Source organism: Arachis stenosperma, chromosome 10, assembly GCF_014773155.1.
Source record: "Arachis stenosperma cultivar V10309 chromosome 10, arast.V10309.gnm1.PFL2, whole genome shotgun sequence".
In the NCBI taxonomy this organism is placed as follows: Eukaryota; Viridiplantae; Streptophyta; class Magnoliopsida; order Fabales; family Fabaceae; genus Arachis; species Arachis stenosperma.
This window is the reverse complement of record NC_080386.1, coordinates 5,725,012-5,740,153: the sequence shown is the minus strand read 5'-3', so window position 1 is coordinate 5,740,153 and position 15,142 is coordinate 5,725,012. Positions and strand designations below refer to the sequence as shown.

The window sequence follows — 15,142 nt, the reverse complement described above, 5'->3', positions numbered from 1 at the left end:
TGATCCACATAAAGGGAGATCTCAAACAGGATACCTATTCACATATGGTGGTACAGCTATATCATGGAGGTCCACGAAACAGACGATAGCAGCAACATCTTCTAATCATGCTGAAATATTGCGATTCATGAAGCTAGTCGCGAGTGTTTTTGGCTGAGGAGTCTGATTCAATATATTCTGTCATCATGTGGACTGATTGATCATAAGATAGCTCCAACTGTCCTGTTTGAAGATAATACAGCATGCATTGCTCAACTTAAGGGTGGATATATCAAAGGTGATAGAACAAAGCATATTTCTCCCAAATTCTTCTTCACTCATGACCTTCAAAATCAAGGGACAATTGATGTCCAACAGATCCGTTCAAGTGACAATCTGGCAGATTTATTCACAAAGTCACTCCCAAAATCCTCCTTTGAAAGATTGGTACATGAAATTGGGATGCGCCGATTTCGAGATATTAAATGATGTCGACAAGAGGGGGAGGCTGTACTCTTTTTTCCTTGGTCAGGTTTTTTCCCATTGAGTTTTTCTTGACAAGGTTTTTAATGAGGCAGTCCCCATCACAAAGGATTTTGTACTCTTTTTCCTTCACTAAAGTTTTTTCCCATTGGGTTTTTCTTTAGTAAGGTTTTAACGAGGTATAATCCTGAATGGTCATCCAAGGGGGAGTGTTATAGTATGGATGACCACCAACCCTTTTATCCAATTAAAAGGTGCTTGGATAATACAAACCTTTAATGTAAACGGTGCCAACCTTTCCAAAGCTTGAAAAAGTTAATCTTGTACCACTATAAATAAGGCTTCATAGCCTTACGTACGAGACACACAATAATAAAAAACAAAATATTCTCTCTATTTCTCTTACTATAAACACATGCAATTTTATCTTTTTTTTTTTACTTTTAATATTTCTTTCTATCTTTATATATATATTTATGCAATTCTCTCTCTCTTTACTTTTTATACTATTTTCTATCTTTGTATATATATATACACATTACAACATATAATATTATTATATATATATATATATATATAGATCATTATTGGGCTAATTATTTTAATGTTAGAGTCTTCTATTTATACATCTTTATTTTATATATCTTTACAACAAAATTTACATTTTTAAATTTTTTTAATACATTTATCCTTGAGAACATAAATCGTCTATAATAAATAACATCTATATACTCATTTTTATCACAACAAAATTTATATTGTATAATATTTTATATTTTTTATCAATTTGGCAAAATCATATAATTCTAAAATAATTAACTTTTGCAAGTCATTTTTTTAAACAACTTTTCCAAGCATGACAGCTTATGTCTAAGCTTCCCATCGTCCTTATGACTTTGAGCAGTCAAGGCAAAAGAAAAATGAGTTTATGATGATAATGATTTGATGAATATGAATACTAGAGAGGTCTGAGAGGATAACAGTCAAATAAGTGATGGTCAAAATAAAACCACAATTTTGTAGACAACAATAAAACTATTAAAAAAGAAATATTTAGCCGCCATCCTCATTCATTGGATGTAACCCTTAATCAATACCGGCCACTATATTATTTTATTTTAATATTTAATATTCATATTCATAGTCAAAGTGCACTTTATTTCTCCATCCACGAACATTCTTGGCGTTTTCGTTGCCTAAACGTAATTGCTCACCCCACCATGCACCACCTCAATTCGCCCCATACCAGAAGAAATTTGCCACCAAGAAATATTCTCCAATATTCACCTTCTTAATTATTTAAAAAAGTAATAATATCTTAACTCATTTCCTAACAATTTTTCAATCAAACACAACAATGAATTTCTATTATTATAAAAAAATACTCTCCTAAAATATTTTTATGTGAAGATGACATTGTAAATTGTTAGATAATTAAACATATTTAATTAAATATATTAAATCATTTAACAATTTATAATGTCATTTTTTTTGTAAAATAACATCATGAGAATATTCATTTATTATAAATTATATTATGAACATTATTTATTTTAACTTTATTATTTAATATTTTTATAATAATTCATAAAAGAGACATGGTGGTTAAGAGGAAGGTAAATAAATTACTAAATAATTTAATATATTTTTTCTAATCTTTAACATAAATTCCAAATACTTTAATTATTATATTTTGTTTCCTTAATTAAATCCATATGTTAGATTTAGGGCAATCGTATTTTTTTTCTTTAATAAAATCCATATGTTAGATTTAAGACAAATTATACATTTAACTAAAATTAGAAAGCAAAATTATTCAATTACAATATTTTAAAAATTATTATATTTTGATTCTATATTTATTTCGTATAAATTGCTACATGAGATAAAAATTGACTACACTCATAAACCGTAAATCTAAGCACGATTTGCAAACAAAAAGAAGACAATATAAATTACTAAAAAATGTAGCAATTTACACATAAATAAATAAATAAAAATTGACAACCCCACTATTTATGTACAATATTTCTTTTTTTTTTCCTTTTGATTTCTCTCTCTTTTTTATGGTTGAATTTTATTTCATCCTTCATTAACTCTCTGTCTAATCAATTTAGATTAGTTTAATAAATAGTTTACTAATCCATTTAATAAGTCTCATCTTATATATGTAGAACAATACTATATATTTAAGTTTTTTTATTAATCAAATTAGTTTAACATAATAAAAAATGAGTTATAATTAGTATTATTTCAAGTCTTATTATTTAATTTGATTAAATTTTATTTATAAAAAGATTTTGTTGTATAGCATTATTGATATATGTAATAATTTATTGGCCAATATAACAAGCCACAAACTCTTAAATAAAATTTAAATTTATGATAAATTAGTTCATTATCTGATCGACTAAAAGATATTTTAAAAAACACAAAAAATTCTATCCACAATGGATCTCTTAATTTTTTTCTCAATTATTTGATAAAGTATGATATTTCATCATTTAATATTTTCTTTTACATATTTTTTTGTCTCATTTAAAAAATATAAAATAAAAAAGTACACTTTACCAAACAATTAAAAAAATAAATAAATCCATTCATCAACACACCTTTAGCATCATGGGACATAGGAAAATTTTTTAATTATTTTTATTTTTTAAATATAAAATTATCAAATCATATAATTTTAAAAATAATTAATAAATTTTAAAATCACTACTTAAAATATTATCTAAATGAATGATTATAATTAAAATATTGTATGAAAATTTTTATATGAATAAATACATCAAAATCAAATTTTTTAAGAGTTATTATATTTTTAAACCTTAATTAAATTTGAGAGAGAGAAAGTTGGTGGAGAGAGTTATGCGGGAGGAAATGAAAATCAGTAATAAAAGTAGAGAGAGAAATCAAAAGAAAGGAAAAGAGTTAATGCGGGATATCCATTTAGATTGTCTTAAAACTTTTGCATCTTATAGTATAGAATCAAAATGTCACCATTTTGAAAATGTTATAATTAGATATTTTAAATTTATTTAAATATGTAATATTTTTTTAATCAAAAATAGAAAAATTATTTTAATTTTTAATAAGATGATAATATTATAGAATAAAATATTATTTTAATTTTTAATATTTGAATTAAATTTTAATTTAGTTATTAATTTTTTAAATGTTCTATTTTAATTTTAAAATATTTTAAATATTTTATTTTAATTCTAAAAAATTTTAAAATAGACTCAATAGTATTCACAAATGATCATAATGTAAACATTTTTCTTATGATTTTAAAAGGTTGATAATTAATTGCTAGAACTTGAAATTTTACATTAAAAAATAGATTAAAAAAGAAATACTGTTAAAAAATTTAAAGGTCATATTTTTTCAATTCATTCGCTCTGTTAATTATTTTTGTCAAATTTAACGGTATAATAATATTAAATTTATTAACACAAATAAAAAATTACATTAAAAATTAAATTAAAATTTAGTCCAAAAATTTAAACTAAAATCATAGTTTACCCATTTATTATAAAATTTAATTTTAATATAATATCAAAATAAAATAATTTTATACTTACATCCAATTATATAACTATAAAATATTAAAAATAATTATTTTTTATATTTATTTATCGTCTGAATGATAATTTATAAAATTGACTGTATAAAACATTTTTCATACATCAAAATTAAATTTTTTATTATATGATAAAAACTTAGGTGCAATCAAATTCACGAATTTTCACCTTATTATATACTTCAGGTTTTCCAGGTTGGTTCGTTTAAGAAGTGTTGTTGCGTCCTTCATCTCCAAGTTGACAACTCTCTTCTGACTCTCTCTATTATATATATATTTAACAACAACCGAGACAACAATTAACAACCCCACCGGTTTTTTTTATTTTTATTTTCAATTCTTTTATTTGCTCAAACCAAACCTTCCATCTTCGCCATTCTCAATCGTCAATGGCTTCTTTGAATCTCTCCTATTCTTCTTCTTCACCAGCACTCTCACACACACGGTAAGTTCCCCCTCTCAAACAACCACATCTCTAATGAATTTATCATTCTATATCTTAATTAGATTTATATTTTAATTTCTATTTTTTTTTTCATTTCTTGGGATCAGTTATCACCAAACCATTTTGGCCGCCCAGTATTTTCTTATCCTCAAGATCATCTTTTTCTGTTGACTGTTTTCCCCCCTCTTTCATAGAACGTGTGGTGGGGTTTTCACTTTACAAAAACCAAGCTGTTCGAAAAAAATAAAATCTTTTGGGCTCTATATCTCACCAAAACTTGTCTGCAAAAGTTAATATGTACTTGGATGTCTCAGCTGAATAGCTATCTGCTCATTGTGCCACATGAATTTTGGATTCTAACTTTGGTTTTTTCTCATTTGGTGTTCTGTTTAGATGTTATAATTATTAATTTGACCTTCTATTGATTATAGGGCAATCAAACAGTTCAAATTGTTCAATGGACTGAATTCAGCAATTGTGAATGGACAGGGATCTGATTTTCCCTTTGTCCGGCTGAGCTCTAAATTTTCGTCAACCGAAAATGCTGTAACCAAGATCAAAGCTACATTGATCTCTGGAGGAGGTGACCTACTTTCTTATCCAAATGGCAGTGCTGTTGAGAATTTAGACAAAGATAATTCTGTTGGAATTGAGGTTCAACCTGATGCAATAGCATTTGGATCCCTGCCCACGGATACCACGCTATCAAGCATTGGTTTTAGCATTGAGAATGATGAATTTGATTTGGATGCACCCACCAAAGGTTTTGCTTCCATCCCTGAGGCCATTGAAGATATTCGCCAGGGAAAGGTACACTCTTTCTCTATAGGAAAAACAATTCAATTCTTTTTGGTATATGAACATTGGAGGTGACTGTAATGAATTGATGATTATGATGCAGATGGTAGTTGTTGTAGATGACGAAGATCGTGAAAATGAAGGGGACTTGATAATGGCAGCGCAGTTGGCAACACCAGAGGCCATGGCTTTTATTGTGAAGCATGGAACTGGTATAGTATGTGTGAGCATGAAGGAGGAAGATCTCGAAAGATTGGAACTTCCTTTGATGGTAAACAGCAAAGACAACGATGAGAAACTACGAACAGCATTCACTGTGACGGTGGTATGGACTACTCTTGCAAGCATCTTCACATTGGGTTTTCCTTTGTTTTCATCAACTAGAAACTAAACATAAATAGTTCCATTTTATTTGCATTCTGCATAGCTTTTAGGCCTGCCTAGTATTCTACAGGACATTGACTAACAGTTAAAAATGATTTCAACTAAAAGATTATTGAAAATTTATCTTCTGTTGTATTAGTATAGCATTCAGGAGTTCACTTTTCTGTTTAGTTTAAGCATTTATTCATGAAATTCAATACATTTCAACATTATCCACTTGTAGGATGCCAAACATGGTACCTCCACAGGAGTATCAGCTCAAGATAGAGCAACGACCGTATTGGCCCTTGCATCAAAGGATTCTACACCTGGTGACTTCAACCGCCCAGGCCATATTTTCCCACTAAAGTACAGGGAAGGTGGTGTTTTGAAGAGAGCCGGACACACAGAAGCTTCAGTGGATCTTGCTGTACTTGCTGGTTTGGATCCAGTGGCAGTTCTATGTGAGGTTGTTGATGATGACGGTTCGATGGCTCGGTTGCCAAAGCTTCGTGAGTTTGCAGAGCGTGAAAATTTGAAAATCGTGTCTATTGCTGACTTGATAAGGTTTGTGGCTACATTTCATGGAATATTTAAACAAGTTTATTCATATTATGTTGATTTTGCTTTCAATTGCAGATAGTGGATATCATAAGTTTAATCCCTTGTGCTTTCTTAAATAACTTGGATGGTACATACTTTTGTCATTGAGGATACCATGGGTCAATTATAAAGATTGTGGTTTAAATATTTTTAGAAACTAAAACTGGCAAAACATGTTCCTCAATTAACTTCCTTTGTCATGGTTTCTGCTGCCTTGCCTTCCATACATCTTTTGCCTATATTATAAGACTAAGAATTATGCTGCTTGTTGTGGCAGATATAGAAGAAAGAGAGATAAACTCGTTGTTCATGCTGCTGCTGCCCGGATACCTACAATGTGGGGACCGTTCACAGCTTACTGTTATAGATCACTCCTAGATGGGATTGAGCATATTGCAATGGTTAAGGTGAGGAGTGCTTGTGTTTGTGTTTTATACTGCACTACATATACATTGCATTGCTTATGAACATTCTGGATATGTATAATAACATATAGCATCTAGACCCTAGAGATAGCACAGCTTATTTACATGTGGTTTAGGTTAAATGTGATTTCTCCAAATGCAATTAGAAAATTATTGGCTACAAGTAGCAGTTTAAATATCATAAAATCCCCCCTTCAAGAGTACAGTTCTAATAGTTGTATACATTAATTTGAGATTTGAAGGCTTAAAATTTCAGAACAATGAGATGTTTATACTTCTTACCCATTATCTACTTTAAGCAATGTGGTTCTTAATGCTGCTTATTTTAACAGGGTGACATTGGTGATGGACAAGATGTTCTTGTCAGGGTACACTCGGAGTGCCTGACAGGAGACATATTCGGGTCTGCCAGATGCGATTGTGGGAATCAACTTGCACTGGCAATGCAACAGATCGAGGCTGCAGGCAGGGGTGTACTGATATACCTCCGTGGACACGAAGGGAGGGGTATCGGGTTGGGACATAAGCTTCGTGCTTACAACCTACAGGACGATGGACGTGATACTGTAGAAGCCAACGAGGAGTTGGGATTGCCCGTTGACTCTAGGGAGTACGGTATTGGTGCGCAGGTAATATATATGTAATACTCTGGCTAGAATATTCATGATCATTGAAAGTTTCACTGAAATGAGTTTGAATTTTAAACTACCTGCAGATATTGAGAGACTTGGGTGTTCATTCTATGAAGTTGATGACAAACAATCCAGCAAAGTATGTTGGGCTCAAAGGATATGGTTTGACAGTTACAGGGAGAATCCCACTGGTAACTCTCATCACACCAGAGAATAAGAGGTATTTAGAGACCAAGCGCGTGAAAATGGGACACATGTATGGCTTGGAGTTTAAGAGCCAATTGAACAGTAATGGCAGTGTCAATGGTGAAGCCAACAGTGTAGATGATTCCAATGCTGTTACTAGCTTATAAACCTGGATTCTTTGTTTTGGGGAAAATAATCTGCATGCTGTAAATGGATCCCAAAAGTGAGAAATAACACAGGTTCTGGTGGTGATTGATTGATTTCAAATTCATTTGCCCAATTTTCCTCAGGGCAAGGTCAAAAAGAATTATATAGGCCTTAGAAAAGATCCTTCTCTGAAACTTGGTGCTGTGTATAATATTAGGGAGCATTGCCTATGCCTTTTATGGAGAGCTTCATTATACATTAAAATATTGTATTGCCTTTGTGTCTGAAGGAATTTATATTTCTACACTCTGCTCACAAATGAGTAACCACATTGACATTTATTGCTAATTTATATATAAATTCAAGGGAAGCTATTCATTCATATTACATCTTTTCACTTTTGATTTGATCTCATGCTAGAGTGGTGGTTATGTAAAATAATCTGTACAATAGGAACTCTATGATATGATCTGATATGAAATCAAGGAAAATGTATGATGCATCTGCTATTATTGGTTTTGAGAACAATTTTAAGTAATATTCCTTTTTCTTCATTTCAATATAAAAATTAGGAATGAAGGTAACAAACATGTTTAGCCTCTTTGTTTTTGGATCCAAATGTAATCACATCCAAACATAACTATACCAAAAACCAAGCTGATATTTGAATTCTAGAATCTTGATCAAATCTCTAATAAATGATATTGAAACTCTTACTAAGGAAGATGGTGGTAGAGATGGATTCCAAATTTGTCTTTTCTCTCTACTAGCTGACCCTGAGAAGAATAAACAGCTTCCCAACCAGTTAGTTAGAAAAATCTTACTCATGTTAGAGAGATTGGAGATTAGTGTTTAGAGAGATTGGAGATTAATCTTTCCTCACCAAAAAGAGTGTTTACTTGTTTTTTTTTTTTCCACGGTATTTTTTAGTTCGACAAATGAAAAAAAAAAACTAATCCTTTGGGCTTTATAGCCCCGTTTGTATAAAAAAAAATGATATTGAAACTAAAAGTATAAAACAAATCATTGTGTTGTGTGTGGGCTGAATTCAGAAAGACAAGAGAAGATGGATAGAAAATGGGATGGAGTCTGAGTGCAATTGAATCTGAGTTGACTCAATCATAATCATGTGTATGTCTAAGAACCCTGAATTAATTTCTGACTACAAAATAAACAAGTCTTGATTCATTTATGACTGCATTCAACGGCTAGTTCCAGGTTAACTACAAGTGTATGGGAGTGTACATTTGTATAAAGAAGAAACTAGAGGGTTCTAGTAGGCATAATTGTATGCACTACAAGACAAGAGAGAGAAGAGAGAGAGACTCTTTATCTGGCACCAACCACGTGCTCTGATGCTCTCTCCACCTCAGTGTCCCCTTCTCCGTTACATGCGCCTCTTTTGTGTTGGCACCAGCTCAATCCGCCGCAACTAACCCAATATTTTACTTATATTTATAAAATATTTTAAATACATAACTAATTATTAACAATCATATTAATGTTTTTATGTACCGATAATATTTATGTTTAAAAAAAGTGAAATGAAATAGAATATAGAACATGATACTAATTCACATTCTATTATTCTATTATTCTAATCAACTAAAAAGTGTAGTTAAAGTTAGAAAAGTTCCAACCTCCTTTTAGACACGGAATAATTTTAAAACTCATAGCTGTCATTCATTTTCTTAAATTTATTATTTAAAAAAAGAAGAAGCATAAATCAATTTTAAGTGAAGATTAAGCATAATTTTAATTCAGCTTCCGACCGTTGGCAGTTTAACCCTAGGCATCCAACGGTACAGCTTCTTCTGATACAGCTGTTCCAGCTTAGTCTCACCTCTCACCATCTCTTCTCACTTTTCTCTATTCAGCACTTCTCCCACGCGCCACTTCTCCACGCGCTCACCACACCCCAACCTTCTATAAATACCATCCCCACTCCTTTCTTCTTTTGCACACAACCTGCAACACACGGCCTTTTCTTCTCTCTCCCTCTTAACAAAACCAACTCGCAGCGCACTCACTCTCTCTCTCTCTACAATGGCTCTTCGCTCTCTCTTTGTTTTCATGGTGGTGGCTGCGTTGTTGTTGAGCACCACAATGGCTCAAACTCCGGCTACCTCGCCGGTGGCTACTCCTCACAAGAAAGCTAAGCATCACTCATCTCACGCTCTTTCTCCCTCTCCCGCCGTTTCACCCTCCGCCGGAGGTTCTCCACTCTCTTCCCAGGGTGCCGTATCTCCCTCCTCCATTTCTACTTCACCTTCCGGAGCACCAGGACCGGCTCAAAGCGCTGCCGTTTTGAACAGATTCACCGTCGTTTCTTCTGCTGCCGTTGTTGTCTTCTCTGCTGCTCTACTATTGTAGATCTAGTTTCATGGATCTTGCCTTTTTGATTCGTGTACTGTCGTTTCTTTTTTTCTTTTTGGTGTGTTATAGCTTGTGTTACTGAGTATTCACCATTTATTTGATTATTTTGTGTATTCTATTAATTAATATATTATATATTATATATTTTGCTATGAATGATACCTGATTTTATTTCGGTATAGGTTGATTCAATTATTCTTCGTTGCAGATGATTTTAATTTAACAATGTAAGATTTGCAAGTAGTAAGTTAAACTACTAAACTAGATTTGATAATGTATCTATCGAAATAAAAATATTTTTTACTAATATAAACTTTATCAGTTAACATTGTTCAGCTAAATCCAATTAATTAACCTTGCTTTTTCGAGTTATGAAGACTGGATTCAAGGGAGTGTAAATTTTAGTCTACAGGAAAATGCAGAGTGTAAATTTTATATAAACATGGAGTAATTTTCAAGGGAGTGTAAATTTTAGTCTACAGGAAGTAAATTTTATATAAACATGGAGTAATTTTCAGTTGTACTGAAATCCAATTTAACGTGTAATGAAAAATGTGAAGTACTTGGAAATTTGAATTCGAAGGTGGACAGATTCAAATGAAAAGGATTCAAATTATATGCTTTGGCATAAAAATTCTTTAACAAATATTAGAGATTAGAGATATTAAACATGTTCATTAAAGATTTCTGTCCTTGTGTGAATTTGGATTTTACTTTCATATTCATTGCATATAGGACAATAATTTGTGCATTATTTGACGTGTGGTGTGGTCTAGGGTCACATGTCTAAAGTTTTGAGTGAGAAGTGAGGAGTGGGGTAAAGAAAAGGCCAAGAAGCAATCTCTGCCTGTGGCACAAAACAAACACCTTACCTATCATCATTTCACGGTCAAATATTCCAACCTAACAATTAAACAAACAATGGGGGCGTGTGCTGTAAACTTCTGATTGCTTCACAAAAATTAAATGGGTCAAGCTTCCCAAAGTTAACTAAGCGTTTATTAAGGAGGGACACAAACTTTAAAGTGCAGCTAGTAATAATTAGTATTACAGTCCCACCCTTAAAAGCAACTCCCCTCTGATTACGGACGGAGTCATCAACGACAAAATTTTCAAAACTTGGTTGGATTCTACAAAGAATGATACTAAGTTGAGTAAGTTCTAAGTAGCAATCGGTGGAAGTGAACAGTTCACGAAAATGGAACTCAATTATACTATAATGGTTAGGAAATTCAATAATAATTAAGGGTAATTCAAAACTACATATATTGGAAAAAAGGGTAAGTCTAAGAACAATAATGTGCCATTAAAATATATGAAGACAAACAATACTAAAACAAATAAGGTGCTAAACGAATAAATAATACTCCGGAGAAAATACATAATTACATATTGACCCTAGATAAAAGAATTAGTGACAACAATAACTCCTTGCTGAATCCACACATTCCAATCCAATGTTGAGTTACCGAGAATCCCCACTGCTTGCTATAAAATACCAACGGTGCAAAAGAGAAACTTGACCAATTGAAGCTACCCATAAGTATGTGTAGTTGTGTACCACTGATTAACGTGTTAAAAGCTAATCAATAACAATAATGGTAATTTTCGACCTACTAAAACATAGAAACAAGAGTAATTTTTGGAAAGTTTTTTAATAAGAATAAAGAATTCTAATCTATTTGAGAAAATAATTTATTTTTATTTAAAATTTAATTTTATAATTTAGAATGATTTTAATATGTTTGTGGAATTGAATTCAATCTTTTTATTAACAATAATTTTTAAATAAGTAAGTAAAATTCTCTTCACTCACTTATAAATAAGAATATCTTTTATATTTTAGATATTAAGTTATAATGTTGTGATAATTAATTTGAAAAATATATTTTTTAATTTTTTAATTTATAAATGATAAAAATATAAAAATTAAAATGATTTATTTTTATATATTTTAAAATAAAAAATATTATTTTTCAATAAATTTTAATTCTTTAAATTCCAAACAACCTTAAAGAATTGTGGTCCCAATCAACACCAAGACTAGAGAAGATCGTTATTCGTTACGATCAACGGTTATTATCAAAACCCTCAAACACTAAATACCAATTTATTATATATGTTAATTATCATTTTTAAAAGTATCCATGGATATCATATCTATAAATTTATCGTATTTATTCACATCCAATTTATAATTTATATATATGATCTGATCTATAAAATAATCAGATCAAATAAGATTGGATTCACACTCCAATATAATTGAATTAGGGATATCACATATATATATATATATATATATATATATATATATATATATATATATATATATATATATATATAAATCCGATCCATATAATGAATAAATTAATAGATAAATAATTTATATGGTATACTTACATTTTGTTTTAATTAATAATTATTATTCATATATTTTATATTATTTAATTTTATTATTTATAAAAAATTGATTTAATAATATTTTAAAAATAAATCATTTTTAAAAAGTGAACAAATTATAAAATGAAAAAAAATTATTATTTTTTTATAAACATTTTTTTAATATATTTATATTTTATATTTTACGAATATATTCAATTTTCAATTCGTTCCAAGTATGCAAATCAAATATATCGAATTCAAATATAAAAATTATGAATATTTGATCATCTTCGATCTAAAGAGTTTAATATGAAGTATATAAAAATTTTAGTCATATCTAATTTAATATGATTTATGAACATCTTTAATTATTTTTTAAATATTAATCAATATATTATAATAAAATAAAAAATCCATATATATTTATTTTAATATAAAATTATTAATTAAAATTATTAAATAATAATTTAATTAAACATGTGAAGTCATATAACCAATTTTAATTAACAACTTCAACCTCTGGAAGTGAGTTTTTACCTTATTATAATAATCTTATCATCAAAATAATAAGAAAATCTCTACCATGGGATCACCATCGAGCGGCCCTAATTCCTCTCCTTTACTATAAATACTAAGCCTCTATCTTTCCGCACTCAGAAATATTCTTCTGTTGCTGCGCAGTTCAGAAAAAACACACTCTCTCTATGAACATGGCTCGCTCTGGAACCCTAATCACGATAATGGTTGTAATGTGCGTGCTCTCAGCCACCGTTTCAGTATCTCATGCGGCGTCTCCGAACACTAGTAAAGCTCCCACTCCGTCGTCGCATGCAGCATCTCCCTCATCAACCTCTTCGCCGCCAGCTCACGCTCCTGCTCCTGGACCGTCCGGTAGTGGCGCCGCGCCAATTGGTTTCTCCGCCGCAGGATCTCTGGCCGTTGTTCTCGTCGCTGCCGTATTGATTATGTAAAGTGTCGCCGCCATTTGGATTATAGTGGCTCGCTCTCTACACCTGACGATACATATCGATAATTTTATATTCATAATAATAATAAAAAATTATTTTACTATTTATTGATTTTTTGTGTTTGTCGGTATATTATTTAGGGTTTTTTCTTTTAGTATGTTGTACTGTGCAATAAGCTTTCGCTCCGCCGTGTTATTTTGCAGCATATATATATATATGTATAGTGAATTGCTAATTGGTAATAAGTAGTGGATTCTCTCTGTTTGCCATTTGCTAAATCCCTAATCGTAATAAATGCCAAGTATATATCTATGAAATTGAAAATAGTCCAGAAGTAGTAGTCAATATTACTGAAACTTAAAGAAGTAAAATGAAAAAAGACAGTCATGATGTTGAAACGAAAGCGATGAGAATGACGAGAATAATGATAGAATAAAATATATGTATTAAAAATTAAGTTATTTTTTTTCCGTCAAAGACAGAGAATTAAATTTGCGGTGAATTAAATTTGCAGTGAGTATGGAAAAATTATACTATTTAAATTATAATTTATTAGTGTATTAAAAATTAGGTAAATACTATGATACTTTTGATATTGTGTCTAACTTACTAAAAATAGGTAAATAGATAATATTTAATAAATTTTAAATATTTTATTTTTTGTTTTAAATATTTTATTTTTTATTTTTAAAAAAAATTAGACAATTTAAACACCATAGTAAAAAGTACCATATAACTCACCTAAAAATTAAGTTAAATAATATATATTTATATATAAATATATAATAATTTATTTAACGATTGATTTTTAGTGTGTATAGAATACTTTTAATTTGTTGGTTAATATATATATTAAAAATATTATAGCCATTTTTTAAATAATTGTCTTATTTTAGAAAACATAACATATCGTTATATAAATAGTAGTTATTGAGTCTACATCTTCTTTATTGGTGTCTAGTCTACATACTAATTATTAAGTCTTCTGTATTTTATTTGAATTTAAATTTATATAATCTACTTCTGTAGAAAAAAGAAATGAAAAATATTAATTGTAGATAGTAGATACACATCATATTTTTGTGATAATTTTAAATATTTCAGAGTTTTATTATTGAATTTAGTTTTGATGTACAGTATACACATACATTTAATTACGTAATAATATATAGATAAAAATAATTATTTTAATATTGATTATATATTTGTGAAAACTATCTAGCTAGATCATAATACTTGATTTGGAGTAAAATATATGTAAATTTAATTAAATTTTAATATACGTAAAATTTTAATCAATCCACATTATTCTTATATTAATAAATCTCCATCGATATGTAGCTTTATGACAATATGTATTATTAATATTATTGATACTTTAAGTTTGTTGAGTTTATAAATGGTCTCCATAATATATATATATATAATATTTTTATTTCATTTAGTATTAGTAGCTCATTTATAGTATATTTTAGTACAAAAATATCAAATAGAATTATTAATTTAGTTTAGAGAGATAAAATATTAAAATTGTTATTACTCAATTTTTTTTATTATATATCAAATAATGTGTTTATTAGTTTCTAATTTATTGTGAAAATCATCTAGATTATAATACTAATAGTATATCATAGAATTATTATTAATGTATTAACCATATTTTAATGTTTATTATTTATATATTTAAAAATTATATTTAATAATTATTTATTTAGTTTCATAATAAATGATATTTTTAAATTTGAATAATTTATTAATTAGTTTGT

At 29.3% G+C, this 15,142-nt stretch overlaps 2 protein-coding genes across 2 annotated transcripts; both read left to right on the top strand.

Moving 5' to 3' along the window:
* The first annotated feature begins 4,262 nt into the window (after positions 1-4,262).
* LOC130955053 (bifunctional riboflavin biosynthesis protein RIBA 1, chloroplastic-like) lies at positions 4,263-8,029 on the top strand. The gene is made up of 7 exons (XM_057881830.1): positions 4,263-4,493; positions 4,925-5,303; positions 5,395-5,616; positions 5,899-6,221; positions 6,535-6,664; positions 7,015-7,311; positions 7,398-8,029. The coding sequence occupies exons 1-7, from the start codon at positions 4,438-4,440 to the stop codon at positions 7,665-7,667; spliced, it is 1,677 nt and encodes a 558-aa protein (XP_057737813.1). The 5' UTR covers positions 4,263-4,437; the 3' UTR covers positions 7,668-8,029.
* Positions 8,030-9,693: 1,664 nt separating this feature from the next.
* Positions 9,694-10,020, top strand: LOC130956643 (classical arabinogalactan protein 1-like). The gene has a single exon (XM_057883666.1). The coding sequence runs from the start codon at positions 9,694-9,696 to the stop codon at positions 10,018-10,020; it is 327 nt and encodes a 108-aa protein (XP_057739649.1).
* The last annotated feature ends 5,122 nt before the right edge of the window (positions 10,021-15,142 follow it).

What these genes read in the sequence shown, in the direction of transcription:
- LOC130955053 (XM_057881830.1), top strand. Translation starts at nt 4,438, where the DNA reads ATGGCTTCTTTGAATCTCTCCTATTCTTCTTCTTCACCAGCACTCTCA. An exon ending in CCAGCACTCTCACACACACG is followed by an intron (nt 4,494 to 4,924) that starts GTAAGTTCCCCC and finishes TATTGATTATAG; the next exon opens with GGCAATCAAACAGTTCAAAT. An exon ending in AGCATATTGCAATGGTTAAG is followed by an intron (nt 6,665 to 7,014) that starts GTGAGGAGTGCT and finishes TTATTTTAACAG; the next exon opens with GGTGACATTGGTGATGGACA.
- LOC130956643 (XM_057883666.1), top strand. Translation starts at nt 9,694, where the DNA reads ATGGCTCTTCGCTCTCTCTTTGTTTTCATGGTGGTGGCTGCGTTGTTG.